General features: G+C 35.9%; 1 protein-coding gene across 1 annotated transcript in view; it reads right to left on the bottom strand.

Moving 5' to 3' along the window:
- XIRP2 (xin actin binding repeat containing 2) overlaps nt 1–16,555 on the bottom strand; it is a 293,843-nt gene extending 277,288 nt beyond the window's left edge. The window contains exon 1 of the mRNA XM_087435338.1: nt 16,148–16,555. Coding sequence (XP_087291464.1) covers nt 16,148–16,552 — 405 coding nt within the window. The 5' untranslated portion in view covers nt 16,553–16,555. The remainder of the gene's footprint in view (nt 1–16,147) is intronic.
- Between the last annotated feature and the right edge of the window lie 1,970 nt (nt 16,556–18,525).

Here is an 18,525-nt window from a genome sequence, read left to right as displayed (position 1 = left end):
AATAGGAAAAATTATCTATTTCCATGATTAGAATGTAATGGATACAAATGCACAAAAAAGAGGTTAGATATGATGTTAAAAACATAAAAGGAGGGAGGAGGGGAGTTAAAGAGTACAGCTTTCAGACAGAGGTCAAACTAAAGTGACCATCAATTCTGTATAGAAGAAGTAAGGAACAGAGAAGGACTACTAAAACACTGAGAAAAAAAAAAAAAAGTTAAAAAATGGCAGTAAGTACATACTTATCAATAGCTACTTTAAACGTCAATGGACTAAATGCTCCCATTAAAAGGCATAGGGTGGCTGACTGGATAAAAAAACAAGACCCATATATATGCTGCATACAAGAGACACACTTCAGACCTAAAGACACTCACAAACTGAAAGTGAAGGGATGGAAAAAGATACTCCACGCAAATGGCAATGAAAAGAAAGCTGGGGTAGCAGTACTCATATCAGACAAAATAGACTTTCAAACAAAAACTGTAAAAAGAGACAAAGAAGGGCATTACATAATGATCAAGGGAACAATCCAACAAGAGGATGTAACACTTGTAAATATCTACGGACCCAATGTAGGTGCACCTAAATATATAAAGCAATTATTAACAGACATAAAAACGGAAATAGACAGTAACACAATAATAGTAGGGGACTTTAACACTCCACTTACACCAACGGATAGATCATCCAAACAGAAGATCAATAAGGAAACATTGGCCTTAAACGACACACTAGAACAGATGGACCTAGTAGATATATACAGAGCATTCCATCCAAAAACGGAAGAATACATGTTCTTTTCAAATGCACATGGAACATTCTCCAGGATTGATCAAATATTAGGCCACAAAACAAGTCTCCATAAATTTAAGAAGATTGAAATAATACCAAGCATCTTTTCTGACTACAACGGTATGAAACTAGAAATCAACTATAGGAAGAAAATCAGAAAAGCCACAAATACATGGAGATTAAACAAAATGCTACTGAACAACGACTGGGTTAATGAAGAAATCAAAGAAGAAATCAAAAAATACCTGGAGACAAATGAAAATGAAAATACAACATGCGAGAATTTATGGATTACAGCAAAAGCAGTTCTAAGAGGGAAGTTTATAGCAATACAGGCCTATCTCAACAAACAAGAAAAATCTCAAATAAACAATCTAACAATGCACCTAAAGGAACTGGAAAAAGAAGAACAAACCAAGCCCAAAATTAGTAGAAGAAGGGAAATGATAAAAATCAGAGCAGAAATAAATGAAATAGAGACCAAAAAAACAATAGAAAAAATTAATAAAACCAAGAGCTGGTTCTTTGAAAAGACCAACTAAATTGACAAACCTTTAGCTAGACTCACCAAGAACAAAAGAGAGAAGGCACAAATAAGTAAAATCAGAAATGAAAGAGGAGAGGTTACAACAGACACCTCAGAAATACAAAAGATTATAAGAGAATACTATGAAAAGCTATATGCCAACCAATTTGACAATCTGGAAGAAATGGATAAATTCTTAGAATCATACAACCTTCCAAAACTGGATCAAGAAGAAGTAGAGAATTTGAATAGACCAATCACCAGTAAGGAGATCGAAACAGTAATCACAAACCTCCCCAAAAATAAAAGTCCAGGACCAGACGGCTTCCCTGGTGAATTCTACCAAATATTCAAAGAAGACTTAATACCTATCCTTCTCAAACTCTTCCAACAAATTGAGGAGGGGGGGAAGCTCCCTAACTCATTCTACGAAGCTGATATTACCCTGATACCAAAACAAGACAAGGACAACACAAAAAAAGAAAATTACAGGCCAATATCACTGATGAACATCAATGCAAAAATCCTCAACAAAATACTAGCAAATCGCATACAACAATACGTTAAAAAGATTATACACCATGATCAAGTGGGATTTATTCCAGGGATGCAGGGATGGTTTAACATTCGCAAATCAATCAATGTAATACACCACATCAATAAAATGAAGAATAAAAATCACACGATCATCTCAATAGATGCAGAGAAAGCATTTGACAAGATACAGCATCCATTTATGATAAAAACTCTGAATAAAATGGGGGTAGAAGGAAAGTACCTCAACATAATAAAGACCATATATGAGAAACCCACAGCTAATATCATCCTCGATGGTGAAAAACTGAAAGCTATCCCTCTAAGAACAGGAACCAGACAAGGATGCCCACTGTCACCACTCCTGTTTAACATAGTATTGGAAGTCCTAGCCAGAGCAATCAGGCAAGAGAAAGAAATAAAAGGGATCCAAATTGGAAAGGAAGAAGTGAAACTGTCACTATTTGCAGATGACATGATTTTACATATAGAAAACCCTAAAGAATCCACCAGAAAACTTTTAGAAGTAATAAACGAATATGGTAAAGTTGCAGGATACAAAATCAACATACAAAAATCAGTTGCATTTCTGTACACTAACAACGAAGTAGCAGAAAGAGAAATAAAGAATACCATCCCATTTACAATTGCAACAAAAAGAATAAAATACCTAGGAATAAACTTAACCAAAGAGGTGAAAGATCTGTACACCGAAAACTATAAAACATTTCTGAAAGAAATTGAAGAAGACACAAAGAAATGGAAAGATATTCCGTGCTCTTGGATTGGAAGAATTAACATAGTTAAGATGTCCATACTTCCTAAAGTCATCTATAGATTCAATGCAATCCCTATCAAAGTTCCAACAACATTTTTCACAGAAATAGAACAAAGAATCCTAAAATTTATATGGAACAACAAAAGACCCCGAATAGCTAAAGGAATCCTGAGAAAAAAGAACAAAGCTGGAGGTATCACACTCCCTGATTTCAAAATATACTACAAAGCTATAGTCACCAAAACAGCATGGTACTGGCACAAAAACAGACACACAGATCAATGGAATAGAATCGAAAGCCCAGAAATAAACCCACACGTCTATGGACAGCTAATCTTTGACAAAAGAGCCAAGAACATACAATGTGGAAAAGAAAGTCTCTTCAACAAATGGTGTTGGGAAAACTGGATAGCCACATGCAAAAAAATGAAAGTAGACCCTTACCTTACACCATACACAAAAATTAACTCCAAATGGATTAAAGACTTGAATGTAAGACCTGAAACTGTGAAACTTCTAGAAGAAAACATAGGCAGTACGCTCTTCGACATCGGTCTTAGCAACATCTTTTCAAACACCACATCTGACCGGGCAAGAGAAACAATAGAAAAAATAAACAAATGGGACTACATCAAACTAAAAAGCTTCTGCACAGCAAAGGAAACCATCAACAAAACGAAAAGACAACCTAACAATTGGGAGAAGATATTTGCAAACCATACATCTGATAAGGGCTTAATCTCCAAAATATATAAAGAACTCATGCATCTCAACAACAAGAAAACTAACAACCCAATTAAAAAATGGGCAAAAGACCTGAACAGACATTTCTCCACAGAAGATATACAGATGGCCAACAGACACATGAAAAGATGTTCAAAATCACTAACTATCAGGGAAATGCAAATCAAAACTACAATGAGATATCACCTCACGCCCGTCAGAATGGCTATAATTAACAAGACAGGAAACAACATGTGTTGGAGAGGATGTGGAGAGAAGGGAACTCTCATACACTGCTGGTGGGAGTGCAAACTGGTGCAGCCACTATGGAAAACAGTATGGAGATTCCTCAAAAAATCAACGATAGAACTACCATATGATCCAGCTATTCCACTGCTGGGTATTTATCCAAAGAACTTGAAAACACCAATTTGCAAAGGTACATGCACCCCTGTGTTCATTGCAGCGTTATTCACAATAGCCAAGACTTGGAAGCAACCTAAGTGCCCATCAAGGGACGAATGGATAAAGAAGCTGTGGTATATATACACAATGGAATACTACTCAGCCATAAGAAACGACGAAATCCAGCCATCTGTGACAACATGGATGGACATTGAGGGCATAATGCAAAGTGAAATAAGTCAGAGGGAGAAGGTCAAATACCATATGATTTCCTTCATTAAGTAGTAGATAATAACAACAATAAACAAACGCATAGGGACAGAGATTGGATTGGTGGTTACCAGAGGGGAAGGGGGGAGGGAGGAGGGTGAAAGGGATAATTGGGTACATGTGTGTGGTGATGGGTTGTAATTAGTATTTTGGTGGTGAACATGATGTAATCTATGCAGAAATAGAAGTACAGTGATGTACACCTGAAATTTTTACAATGTTATAAACCAATGTTACTGCAATAAACAAAAAATTAAAAAAAAAAAAAGAAATACATGGGCTTTGGGTAAGAAGTTGACTTAGGTGGAGGATAATAAGCTCAGACTTGGGCATTTTGAGGTAGTAGAAGAACATCTAGATGGAAGTTTTGAGAATGAGTTGAAAATTTGGGGTACAGAATTTAGATAACAGGGTAAGATTTGAGATAACTAAGTCAACATTATCTACATAGAGTCAAAAATTGAAATCACAGAATGAGAAGACTGAATCTGAGTGACTATCTACAGTTAGAAATGCAGAGGATTAAAAAAAAACACCAAAAACAGAAAAAGCAGACTACACTCTTGTTTACTAAACTTTAAATTTTGTATTCGGCCTTGACCTGTTATCTCTCTCCTCTCTGGTTGTCTTCTTTAGTAACTTTTAGGTTGCAAAAATTCTCATAGTTTTTCTCTAGATTTTAGTTTTGTCAATTAGAGAATTAACTTTGCCTTCTAACAGACATTAAAATAAACTTCAAAGCTGTTTTTTCTCTTTCTTTAAAAAAATTTGTTTTCTCTCTCTTTTCCTTCAAATAGCTCTAAATATCTTTCTTTGGGTCAAGTTTCTCTAAATTCCTCTCTGCTTCTACTCCCAGTCCCTAAAAGAAGAAATAAGTTAAATATAACACTTATTTTTCCTACCAAATAAGCCACTGTTGATTACTTTCACTCTTTTATAAAGCTCCTTGTTAGTGTGAAAGTTATTTTGCACATAGTTACTTGTTCATTTGACTAGAAAATTTCAGCTTACTATAAAGTCTATTAACCAAATAGGTATAATACAAAAAAACAGCTTCCTCAGGGGCCAGCCCAGTGGCGCAGCAGTTAAGTGCGCACACTCTGCTGCAGCGGCCTAGGGTGCACAGGTTCAGATCCCGGGCGCGCACTGATGCACTGCTTCTTAAGCCATGCTGTGGCGGCGTCCCAGATAAAGTAGAGGAAGATGGGCATGGATGTTAGCCCAGGGCCAGTCTTCCTCAAGAAAAAAGGGGAGGGTTGGCATCAGATGTTAGCTCAGGGCTAGTCTTCCTCACAACAACAACAAAAAAAAACAGCTTCCTCAGCACTTAAGAGTAAGGCCTCTGGACTCAGCTTGTCTGGGTTAGATTCCTTTTTCAACCACTTCTTCACAGAGAAAACTTAGACACAAAGCATTGACTAAGCCTCTATTTTCTTATTTGCATAATGGTGATGTTGACATAGCTTAACTCATAGGGTAGTTATGAAAATTAAAAGAGAAAATATATTTAAAGTGCTTAGTACATTCCTGGCACACAATGAATGTTTATTAATTTTTTTATTGTATTTATTCAAAATATGTATTTTATTTATGCTATTTTATCAAAAGTAAAATGACATCATTATTTTATGTACCTCTAAGAAAGGGGGAAAATTCTTACAAACTATGGAATGCCACTGTCAATTTCAAAGATGTTAAATATGTGAAAAAATATGTATCTTAGCCTTGAGGATGTATGGTAGTTTGTGGCACTCAAAGTTTAAGAGTCACTGTGATTTACATGACTTTCTAGGATCCATTCATACCAGAAACATAGCTGTGAAATCCTGTATAAAAATGGAAAGCATGAATTCAGAGAGCACTCAGTATAGTGTTTTAATATTGTGGGTTCTGGATTGAGACAGATTTGGGTTGAAATTCCTGCTCTATTACTTACCAGTGGTGCACCCTTGGACAAGTTATTTAACTTCCCCACCCTGTAGCTGTAAAATAGGGAATAAGGATAGTTCTTACCTCCTAAGATGGCTGTGAGTATTAAATGGCAGCAATACCCATGAAGCCCTCAGCACAGTGCCTGGCAAATACTCAGTGCTCAATAATTACTACTCGCTAGCCTTTAGCAGCAGCACAGTGTCTCTTCCTCTAGTGGTCTATGGGCAGACCAATGTTAGGATGAGGTGAGACATTCAGGGATAACCTAAAAAATATATGGGCCCTGCAGCTATAAACTAAAGAGCAAACTTGAAACATATCTCAGTGAAAACACAATTGCTGGTCCTGGATAAACAAGTTTTTAGAGACATTGACATATGTCCTGCAAACTCTCTAATTTACTTTTAAACATGAAATATTAAAAAAATTCTGTGTATTTGTGTGTGTGTGTATGTGTGTGTGTGTGTGAAAGAGAGAGAGAGAAAATTTGTCTGTGGAACTCCTGGTTTTTGGTTTGTTGTTGTTTTTCATAGCTTAAACTTCCTTTCCTATGAGATTTTCAAACATATTTCAAGACACAAGGTAATCTATGCAGAAATAGAAGTACAATGATGTACACCTGAAACTTTTACAATGTTATAAACCAATGTTACTGCAATAAACAAAAAAAAACAACAACAACAACAACAACAAAAAACTACTCAACACTCAAAAATAAAGGTTAATGGAGAAGAGATTAGATCTTACATTATAAAATCATTATGATCAGAAAGGGCAATTTTTATATCATCTTTATCATTAATAAAAAATTCTGGCATCTAATCAAGTATGAAATCAGAACATTTTGATTAATTTAAATGTATGCTCCTGACATGTTTTCACAAATGGGTGTAGGGGGAGAACTGCATGCGTTATGATGCATTACCATGCTTTAGAGCGATTTGTCTCATGGCGTCCCATAAGTGACTTACATTGACATAAAACAAGTTAGTACACTATTAAGTATCATAAATCATTGTATTTGGTAGTTGGTGTAGATGAGAAACATTAATGGAGCTTGAATTTGTTTCAGGTGTTTGGAACTCATTGCATTCACTCACCACTACACATTAAACAGATAAAAAAATATCTTTCCAGGTAGGAAAAAGTATTAACCATTTGTTTTCCATACACGATATAGAGAGTGCTAAGCTGGTGCTAAAATAAGAGTACATTTCAGTGTCTAAAGGTTGGTTGATGTCCAAGAAGAGGGCACCAGGATGGCTGTACCTGTTGTTATAGCCATATCCGTTCTGAATTGTGAGGACCCACACTGCACACCATTCTAAATATCCTGAATTTCAACTGGGACAAAAGATTCCAGAATTCTAGGTTCAGATAAAGGAATTTGAGGAAAAAAAAGGGCAAATACATTCAAGAAAGCTTTACTATATAAACCCTGGGGCATGGTTCTCAAGGATAAAGGCCAGAGAGGGGAGCCTATGGAGTTAAGAAAGTTGGCCATCGGAGGACTCAGCCCCAAACAGAGGAAAAAAAACCATAGGATCAATTGGAAAATCCATCAAAAGACAATATATTATGTTCTCTGAAAAGAAGGTGAGCATTTTGGAGGGGTTGGCAATGTATTATAGATTGAAGCTTGCTGTCAAATCAGCATCAGAAGAGCAATAGATATAGATCCTGGAGTTTGAGTTTGAGACAAGAGATAATTTGAGTTTCTTAAATTTGAGGCAATGACTTGGAAGGACTGCAGTCAAGACAGAACCAAGGAACTAAACAACTACAACTACAATGAAAAGAAGACAAGGACCCTACTCCTGAAAATGTAGTGAAACTCAGTGAGTGGAAATGGGATACGAGTTTAAAGCAGGTCTAACCATAAAGTTGTCCATATACTCAACTTCTGAACTACTGATTAGGCTTCTTAAATTCTCCTTGCTAGAAAAAGAATTACTCGCAGATATCCTGAGATTATAGGCAAAGATGAAATGGCTGAAATTTCCATGGATTTAGAAGTATGTATAGGGGTGTGGAGCTAAGGATCACATTCTACAAGAGGATATAAGAATAACAAATCTGTTAGGTTTGGAAAAATCAAAACAAAAGAGACCATAATCCTTCATTCCACAGCGCTAAAGCTTCAACAATGATCAGAACAATTTTTTAACTTTTTATTTTGAAATAACTTTAGATCTACAGAAAAGTTGCAAAAATAATACAGAGAATTCCATTTACCATTTGTCCAGCTTTCCCTAATCTTAACATTTTACTTAATCATAGTATGATTTTGAAACCAGGAATAATCAGACCTTATTAGAATTTTACCAACTTTGCTATTAATGCCCTCTCTTCTGGTTCAAGATTCAATAGAAGATCCCATCCTCACTTCAGTCATCACATCTCTTTAGTCGCCTCCAATTTTTGGCAGTTTCTCAGTATTTTTCCAACATGGCCTTACCGCTTTTGAAGAGCAATGGCCAGGGGTTTTATAGAATGCCCCTCCACATGGATTTATCTGATTTTTTTTATGATTAAATTGAGATTACATAATTTTGGCAAGAATACCACAGGAGTGATGCTTTGCCCTTCACAGTACATCATATCAGGAGGTACATGATATCAACATGCCCTATTACTGGTGATATTAACTTTGATCACTTTGTTAAGTTGATTTCTTCCAGGTTTCCCCAGACCAAATGGAAGTTTTCCTGTCAAGGTGTTGTCGAAGGAATTCCTGTGTTGACTTTTTTCAGGACAGCCTTTGGATTGCTAGTGAACTTTCAGTAACTGAAACATCATCTCCACGGCCCTTGGTAGAGTGAAAGGCCCTGAATAAAGATCAACATTCTCCCTATTTAATCATCTTTCTCAATGTATTTTATCATCTTTTTTTCTTTATTTCCCCCTTTAGCTTATTCTGATGGTGAGAGGCTTCTCCAAAAGAACCTGGTTAAGTATGAAAATCAGCAGTGGAAGGACAGGGAAGGAGAAAAAGAGTCACACATGAGACTCATTGCATTAATTCAGTCCGTAAGTAGAAATGTTGGGTAAAGATCGGGGAAGATAGGACAGGTAAAAGAAAGCGGGTTCACCATAGAGGCAGCAGGACTAGTATCAATATTCTTATAACACAAGGATGAAAACCCTTGCTCGTCTTCCAAGTAAAATCTCAAAGAATACCAATCCATGAACTGACAGCGGTTTTGCCAGTTGAAGGTGAGTCAATATTGTTTAACATCTTTCTGTGGTTACTGGCACTACATTCTTTAACAATGTCATATTGTGACTGCATATATCACTGTGAGACACAAATGACAGTTTCCCCGGAAAGTCTTTAAGGCCATGCAAATGTGTTCAGTTGGGAATTTTACCATCAGATCACAAAGCTATTTTTTTCCAGCTAACGTAAAACACAAGACGCAGTAAAATAATATATAAATGAGTGAAAAGAACAACCAAAGAACACTAACATTATTTAAAAAAAACAAGTTATACCACTAAGAATAAGCTGCATAAAATGAAACAAAGCATTACTGTGCATCCTTGCAGTGTCTTTGAAGTCTGAGTTTAATTTGTTCTTTGTGTGTATGTATGTAAATACAATAAACACTTTTATACCATGTAAGTCTCACCTCTTTTGAGTTTGGATTTTGAGTCCCTAAAGGCCAGTGACTTTTTCTATTAATTGGAAAGGGCAATGAAGGTGGCAATATATCTCTGTTTAGGGTTTTAATAAAGCTTTGAAAACCGTAATTTACCAAATTGTAGTTCTTTGTCTCATCATCTCACTGTCTCAGGGGTTGTAACTCATGTTGGAAAGTTTTATTAGCATTTGCTTCACTGAATATTCAATGAGAACCCTTCTAAATGGGGCCTTTGCAAAAGACTAAGGTGTTGTCAGACATGAAATAAAATCTTCTTTGCCCAAAGCAAATGGTTTTAGAAACCATAGAGTATAAGCCGCTGCCTTTGTAGGTGAGAAAACAGAAGTCCATTGAGATTAAAAGTTTTCCCCACGGACATATACTGAGTCACAGAAATGATATCAGGGAAGAGAAAACGGAAGAAGTATTCATTTGGTGCTACTTTGTTGCTATTTCTTATATTTCATTTGGTGCTACTTCCTAAATACCTCTTCTCCTTCAGGTGTTGTATAATTTTATCTTCACAAAAATCCTGTGCTGTATTAATTCCTCATTTTATAGATGTGAAAATTAAAGATTAATGAGGTGAAATAACTCATTCAAGTTTATACAATGAGGAAGTAGCTGAGCCAAGTTTTCCAACAGACCCTTTGTCACCAAATATGCTCTTATATCCTGTGCTAAAATGAAAATTATGATTCTGTATATGTCCTCTAACAAAAAAAGTTAGTACTCTTTCACATGAAACTATTTACTTCATCTCTTCAAAAAATTACTTGCCAATTTTTCAGGCAAAGAAAAAAATATTTTATTCTTTTCAAAGATCTTTAAAATTCTTTCCATAGGAAAAAAATATTTAGCTCTATAGTTTTGAGAGTTTGGTGGACAGAGTTTGCAGTAATAATTTTCAAAATTATAATAACCTCTGTCTTCTTAAATGCTTTTACAAAATACATGATGCTTGACAGAAATTATCTCAGAAACATTGATGAGAGAGGAGGGTGGGAGACAGAGTCAGAAGGCTGTGACAGAGGTAAGTGCCTGAAAAGAAGTAGTGCTTCCTGCCCTGAGATTAGAGATAAATGAATCCCTGAGTCCCCGTGTGCCTGAGTTTATGGAGCAAATGTAACTTCAAGCATCTAATGAAGTGATTTTCTAGTGGAAGCCAAACTGCCAGTCATGATTCACCTGTGCTTTGAAAGGCCTGATTTTATGCAGAACTAAAAAGTAGGAGATTACAAATTGGTCATTAAATGAAAAGCCAGAGGCTTTGATTATTGGAGGGAAATAAAATAACATATTCTGGAAACTATACCATATTTAATTATTTATATCCTGTTGAATCATTGATGCACACATAGGTCCACAGTCCCTTAGCCTTCTGTCTTCATGCTTTCCCCCAAGCCTCCAATCACACAATAGATCAAATCAACGCATTCTGAGACAGCACAACTAGAACATGGTGTTCATACTATCTTTTTTGATCAAGTCCAGCTCATGTTTGAATGGTCTTTGACAACCTAGGGCCTAAGTAAATGATAGAAACTGTCTCTGTTGTGGCATTAGGTAAATTCAAACTGATTGCACAAGTGAGTGGAGTTTTGAAGAAAGATAATAACTGTGCATTAAAAACAGGTAAGTCATTAAGTAATCTACTGTGAAAATAAGATCATTCATCATTCAGAGTCTAAAGACATGAATGGAATAAAGGCAAAATTAATTAATTGAATCAAAACGGTCCTTATTAAAAGTGGGATCATGGTGAAGGCTGAAGTGATCCTTTAGAGGGACTTGCTCAGTGTCCTCACTGTCCTAGCTCTGTGAACAGCAACTGGGAGCTTTAAAGAAGAGGGAAGAACTTACAGCATCTTGTACTGCTCGAATTTACTCTAAACACTGCTCCTATTCAGAACTGACTAGCCAGAGTTAAGTTGATTTTATTTAGAAATTGCATGTATATTCTACATAAACTGTATCACCCATAGAAGAAACGTGAATTGAAGCAAGTGTGTCCCGTAAGCTCTTTGTGTTTATTTGTTCCTCTATGATATTTTCTTTCTTTCCTCTTCTTTTTTTTTTTTTGCCCAACATCCTCTCTCTCTGATAAATTCACCTTTTAGGTTACTATGTGTTGCAAATCAAATACAGATCATTCAAAACTAAGATTTATTAATGTTGTTTGATTACTTAATATTACAAGCATTCATATCATCAACTACAAATAGTAAAAAGTCAAAGATCTAATTTTGAAATATGAGACTATGCTTATCAGAGAAGAACAGAGGAAAACTCCAAAATCATATACTACCCAACCATTTTTTAACAACGTTTAAAGAGCCTACAATATAATTGTATTAGTATCCTATTGCTGCTGTAACAAACTTAGTGGCTTAAAACAAAGCAAATTTATTATCTTACAGTTCTGGAAGCAAAGTCTGAAATTTGTTTCACTGGGATAAAGTCAAGGGATCTGTAGAGCTACATTCCTCCTGGATGGTCTAGGGGGTAATTCATCTCCTTGCCTTTTCCAGTTTCTAGAGACTGCCACCTTACTTGGGTCATAGCCCTGCATCACTCCCATCTCTGCTTCTGTTATCATATTTCCTTCTCCGACTCTCTCTTACCCTGACATTCCTACCTCCCTCTTATAAAGACCTTGTTTTCACCTGGGATAATTCAGGAAAATCTTTGCTTCTCAAGATCCTTAATTTAATCACATTTGCAAAGTCCCTTTTGCCGTATCAGGTAACATATTCACAGGTTCTGGGGATTAGGATGTGAACATCTTTGGGAGGCCATTATTCTGCCTTCCACAATAACTAACATCAGCATAGTCAATTAATTTAATCTAAACATAGAATAAGACATGAGTTTTGTCCACAAATAGTTGCAAACATAGATCCTTTTGTGTAAGTTCCTTCTCCTGATGTTTGTAGTAATTCATGATATATTAAACCATTTTGATTCTTTAATGTATTTAAGTAAACTTGTCTGTGGTAGATTGTCTTCAAAGTAGCTACAATTATTCCTCTCCTTGTATCCCTTTACCTTTGCAAATGTGAGCTGGCAATTCATCCCATCAAGAGGTGGAGTCTATTTCAGCACATTATTAATCTGGCTTGTTTTGTAACTATTTTGACCAGTAGAATATGGAGATTTGATATGCAAGTTCTGAGCATAGGCCTCCAGAGGACTCATGCAGTTCCACTTTCTTTCTTGAAACTCCTGTGACCTGTGCGTAAATATGGGCAACCTGTTGGAGGAGGAAAGATCACACAGGGCAGAGCTGAGTTGTCCTAGCTCTGCAGCCATCTTAGAAAAGCCAGACCTCAGCAGACTTGGCAGCTGACCATAGATGCATGAGTAAGACCAGAAAAGACTAGATAGATGAACTTCCCAGCTCACCAGAGACTTGTAAGCAATAATAAATGCTTACTATTTGAAGCTGCTAATTTGGGGATGGTTTGTTACACAGCAAATGCTAACTGATACATTGCCTTACACAGTAACAATTATTTCTTAGTGTTGACAGTAGATGTGCCATTTTCACCAAGATTTATAATCTTAAATTCTTGTAAGTTCTTAAAAACTCTTTAAAGTCATGTTCCACACCATTCATTTGGAATAATGCCTATGTGAATTTATGTCTTTGAATTATAGTCTGCCTCATGAGCATAAAAATCTTTAGTTTAAAAATTCATTCTATGTTGCTTTTATAGGCTGTTTTAGAAATGATAAAAATAGGTTGTGTGTGTCTCTCTTTGGAAATTATAAAATGCCAGCAGGCAAAATCATTTTAAGAATTTTTCATTAATTTTCTATTGTACATATATTAGGATAAATTGTTTTAACAAAAGTTTGGAAATAGAGTGAATGCTTTTTAGGGGTTGATATCATCTCTCTTTGACAAGCTTGCATAATTATAGAAAATAATATCAACTTTTGTAGTTCCTTTTTCCAATTAAGAAACATTTTTCTAAACCAAACTATCCTTAAATGGATGCTTTTTAATAAATAAAGACATATTTCTCCTGTGTTTGCTGAAAATGCTTTAAAGAAATATGAGTGTGTGTGTATCTGTAAATATATACACACATATATAAAATATCCCACACCTTTAAAAATTCTACACACTCTAGATTGAACTTCAAAAATTTTATAAAAGTTTTCTAAATAAGTGCCTATTGCTGAAGAGTTTCTTTCTATAGCAATATTAAAATGCAGCTTTATTGTTTATTATTTGTTGAGATGATTTGTTAATTGTAAGAACTTTCGTTAAGTAAATTATTTTCTGTGCTTGTTTTAAATGTCATAAATATTGAATCTCTTTCCCCACATCATCAATATCTCAATAGTCTCCATAAATGTAAGTGTCATAGTTATAAGGTAGCTAGAATATTTTTGCATGATTTATGCAAATAAATATTACCTCATTACTTTATAATAACAACATAAAGTACTTATATGAGGAAGAAGAAAAAGATTTATAGGAACAAAGGGTTAAGGGTTAAGTTGTATATAATCGCTATGCTTTGGCATGAAATATATAATTTCAAATTAAGTTGAACAAGAATTCTTCTCACATGCCTAATAACATAAAAAAATACTTCATTAGGAGAAAGCAAGCTAGTTCCTCATTGGCTTCTCATTTTTCTTTCCATCTTTTTCCTCTTGTTCTAGAAGTTGTATGCAGTTTCGAAAGAGGGTTTTGCGAACATTCCTGATACTCATTTAAGTAAACTGATTCTAAAAATCATGTATGTCTGCTGTAAATTAGAAATTTCTAAATGCACAATCCATGTTTCATACATTTAGGGAAATACCATGTTATAACATAGCACATTTGAATACCTAAAACACAGTATATTAAATATGCTAAACAAATTTCATTTTTGCAAACCAAACGGTGGTTTTCGTATATTTGCTTCTTTCTATAATTATTTTCATGAGCACAAGATCCAAAAATCACATACCATACCAATAATAGTAATCTCACATTTCAACCAGAAACCTTATTGTCACTTCATTTTCTATTACATTTAAGTATATATATCTGCTCCAGATGAGGATCGGTAATATTACATAATTTATATGGATGATTTTTTTCTACCTTTGGCCATTTCTTTTGTCAATTATCTTGGGTAAATGTCCAAAATTGTTACACTAATGTCAACAGAGATTGAACGGAAACTCTTTCCTGTGGCTTTACTTTTCTTAATTTATTAAGATAAAAAATAAATGACTGTACATATCTACATTAAGTGTACCCCCATCCTTAGACAGCCAACCAAAAGGTATTATAAATCTACAAACAAAAAGGATTGCACCTGTAGAATAAAAAGGAGAGAAAGGATGTCCTCAAATTAGGGATTGGCAAGTGGTTGTATTTTGTCATAAATCCTCTAGTTTTAACATAACCTCATAAATATAACTTCATATCCCTTATTCTTGTTAAACCAAGTTGAGTTATTTGATGTATAAGAATGACCTCATTGTAACTACTATATATGTCCCAATAGGAAAACCGGGAGCAAGTATTAGCAAAATAATTTATTTTGAAAAATTTTCTATTTCTGTGAATCCTTTATAAAGACTAATTATCCATTAATAAGAGTAGGACTGCACCTTCCTGATAACTATTACTAGGTAAAAAAATTAACAAAGCATGGAGTTTGCTTCCCTATGGAAAACCTGAGATCATTTATTCTTTATGAATTTCAACCATAATCTCTTATGTAGGGGCCCTAATGAGTGTACTACATTCAAGCAATTCCAGTTTAAACAGTAGTTGCTTTTAATTGGCAGCAGAAGTATAAATGTGGTCTTCATTAATAATATTGCTAATTCTGTTTCTTGGATTTGATTAAATACTCCCTTTAGCTAATAGATCTATTTTATATGTGACATTATAGTATACCATAATCACTGAGGCATGATCATCTACTGCAAAATATTCTAGACTCTGTGCTTACTGGTTTAAATATACTGCCAATAATCTTCACAAGATCCCTGTTAAGTAGCAGATTAAGACGTCTGTATTTGAAAAGTTAAGTGTCATGCAGCTAGAGAAATAAATGGCAGGTTTTAGGATTAAAATCTGTTATTGTGGTTCCAGAGCCTTCACTTGTTCCATTTTGCCATCATTACTGATAAATCCTCACTGAGCTCTAGTTAAATGCAGTACCATTTGTTAGAGATTTGAAGTATAAAGAGTGATAAGAAATTGTCCCTGCCTCTAAGGAACTTATAACCTAGTTGAGGAAACAGAGCATGTACATAAAGAAACATCAACATAAGAGGGACTATCAGAGCTATTTCTGGGGGAGTGAAAGGAGGTCAAATTCCCATCGGAACAAACCACAGAGGAAGTCAACAACAGAGGGTGCCACATTTCATACTATATTACATGGTTGCTTCAGGACATCTGTCTAGAGCACAGGTGAGGGAAAAAGCATTACATGCTTAGAGATAAATAGCAGGCTAGACAAGCTGCCTAGCTTGTCAACCATAAACCTCAACTCTCAATCAATGGCTCCTTACCTTTCGGCTGTACTCAGCCTGTGCGGCTGGGATGTTTCCACTCCTGGGAGCCTCGAACACACTCCTGAGCTCATCAAGGGCAATGGAGAAGCGCTCGATCCTGCGTCGACCGTTCAAGGAATCCCCCTTCAGCACTTCAGGCCGGCCATATTCCCTGGAGATGTCACTCTTGTCCTCAGGGCCCTTTTCTTCAGGCTCTGAGCTCAACATTTCTTCTCCTACACTGTGGGGCAGACTTGGATCTGGAGGTCTAGGTGCTGACACTACCTCTCCTTCAGGTTCAAGCAATTTGCTTTCTCGAGGCTGGAAGAGCCTGCAACGACTGCCCGTGGGACAACACTCGCTTTTCTGGCAATCACTGGATTCCCATTTCTGCCTCAGGAGGCTCAGGGAGCCCTTCTGCATCGGGAACACGGATGGCTTCAGGTTGTCCTGCAATATCAAAAGTCCTTTCTTCAAAGATACATTCAGGCGTGTGAATCATTTGCAAAGTGCTGTGTTTAGCAATGCTAGCTCTTGGGATTTGTGTTTCAATGTAGAAATCCAGCTTTGCTATATAATTTCTGGCTCTTGACTTGACCCTACAAAGTTATGTCAGTTAACCCAGAATTAGACAGATTATGGAGAGGACGGATTTGTACAGCTATGGTTTTGTAGGAGGTCATCGAAAGGACGTGACTGCCAGGTGACCCTGAAGCTGGACCGAGCAATAGAAGCCTCCTCACTCCCTCCCCTGTCCTTGAAATATACGTTCTGCCCACCCTTCCCACACTAGGAGCCATTTCAAGGACCCAACCTTGAGAGAGTAATGTGCTGTTGAGACCATCTGGACTGAATACTTGACTGAACCCTGTTGAGACCTCTATATAAAGTCTTAAGATTCTGGCAGGCAGGTGCAGATATCTGCTCATCTTGCGGCCACCCAAGACAAGCCTCATATGTAAGTTCTCTTGCTTATTAAAACTGCCACCTACCAATCTGGAGTGATCTACCTCTTTCTTCAGTCTCTCTTTGCCCTCCATGTTGGGGGTGGGGCCAGTCTCAAATTTCACCCAGGAAGCCACAAGGTTGCAAACCAACACATGCACATTTGAATATAAAGAGACAAAAACTAGGAAAATGTGATTTTCTTCCCTTTTCCTTCTATGTTAAATCAGCGAACAATTACTTACAATGTAAAACTTGAACAATGTTCTTTCATTGTTTAGTATATTCTGAGAAAAGTTCAATTTTACAAGTCTAACACTCAAGAAAAGGGTTCATTTCCTACAGGAAATAGTTCAGGACTTCCTTAGAAATTATTGGTCTCTGCAAATGTCTTACTTCAGAAGTAAAAGATTAACAGCTAACAGTTATTAAGTTTTTGCTATAAGGCAAACGCTTTGATAATAACTTTATACGTATGTCTCATTTAATACCAACATTATCACAATGAGTTAGTTGCTGCTATTTCTATTTTCCAGGTAAGGAAATTGAGAAGCAATTTGCCCAGGGTCCTGAATGACAGAACCTGGATTTGAAATACATCTGTGTGACTCCAGAATTGCCCTCAACCACTGGAGTGTAATGTCTATTTTGTACTTTGTGTCCAATTCACATCTCATTGTGAAACTGATTAGAATCTCACCTTGTTTTAGAGTTTTGTGGTGAGTAGAAAAAAATCAAATGGCAAAATATACTCATATCAGAAACATATACATCACGCGCACAAATCATAGGCAGCAAGAGTCACACGCTAGCATGAATTTTTGCCATGGAAAGAGCTACTTTCTGTTCTAACCCAGAGATTCTATGTTGCAAATTTGGGGCTTTAAAAAATAAATTTTGCTCTTGAGAGATGATGCGTTTTCCTGGAAAAGCGTTAGCACAGTGGGTATGGTAAACAACCTTACTTAGATGAAGGCCTGGAAATATCTCAAAAGGTCACCTAATACAATGGCTCCAGACTTCTTTGACTGCAAACCACATTATAAAAAGCAATTTATGCTTTAGGACTCAGTGCACATACAACATTAATAAATATATATATATACAAAAGAAACAAACTTTTCTTTTCATTAAACAATACTTTCCCTTACTACTTGAAATGTCTAGTGATATTTTCTACTCTGATATCCTTCACTTTTAAAAAAATGTTTGCTGCCCACTAAATTGATTTAATGGTCTACTAATGGTTCATGGACTGCTGGCTAGCTCTATACTTAACAGCAGGAGTCCAATTCCAGGTTGGGTTTTACTAACTGTGGAACCTTGCAAAAGCTTCATTGGTAAAATGGATTTATATACATCATGGCTTTAGTTTGAAGAACACATTAGATAATGCATATAAAATTTCTAGTGTGTATTAGACCTGCCAAAGCTGTTAATTCCACTACCAG

This window comes from Ceratotherium simum, chromosome 9 (assembly GCF_057802395.1).
Source record: "Ceratotherium simum simum isolate JZ-2026a chromosome 9, ASM5780239v1, whole genome shotgun sequence".
Taxonomy (NCBI): domain Eukaryota; kingdom Metazoa; phylum Chordata; class Mammalia; order Perissodactyla; family Rhinocerotidae; genus Ceratotherium; species Ceratotherium simum.
This window is presented reverse-complemented; position numbering and strand designations above follow the sequence as displayed.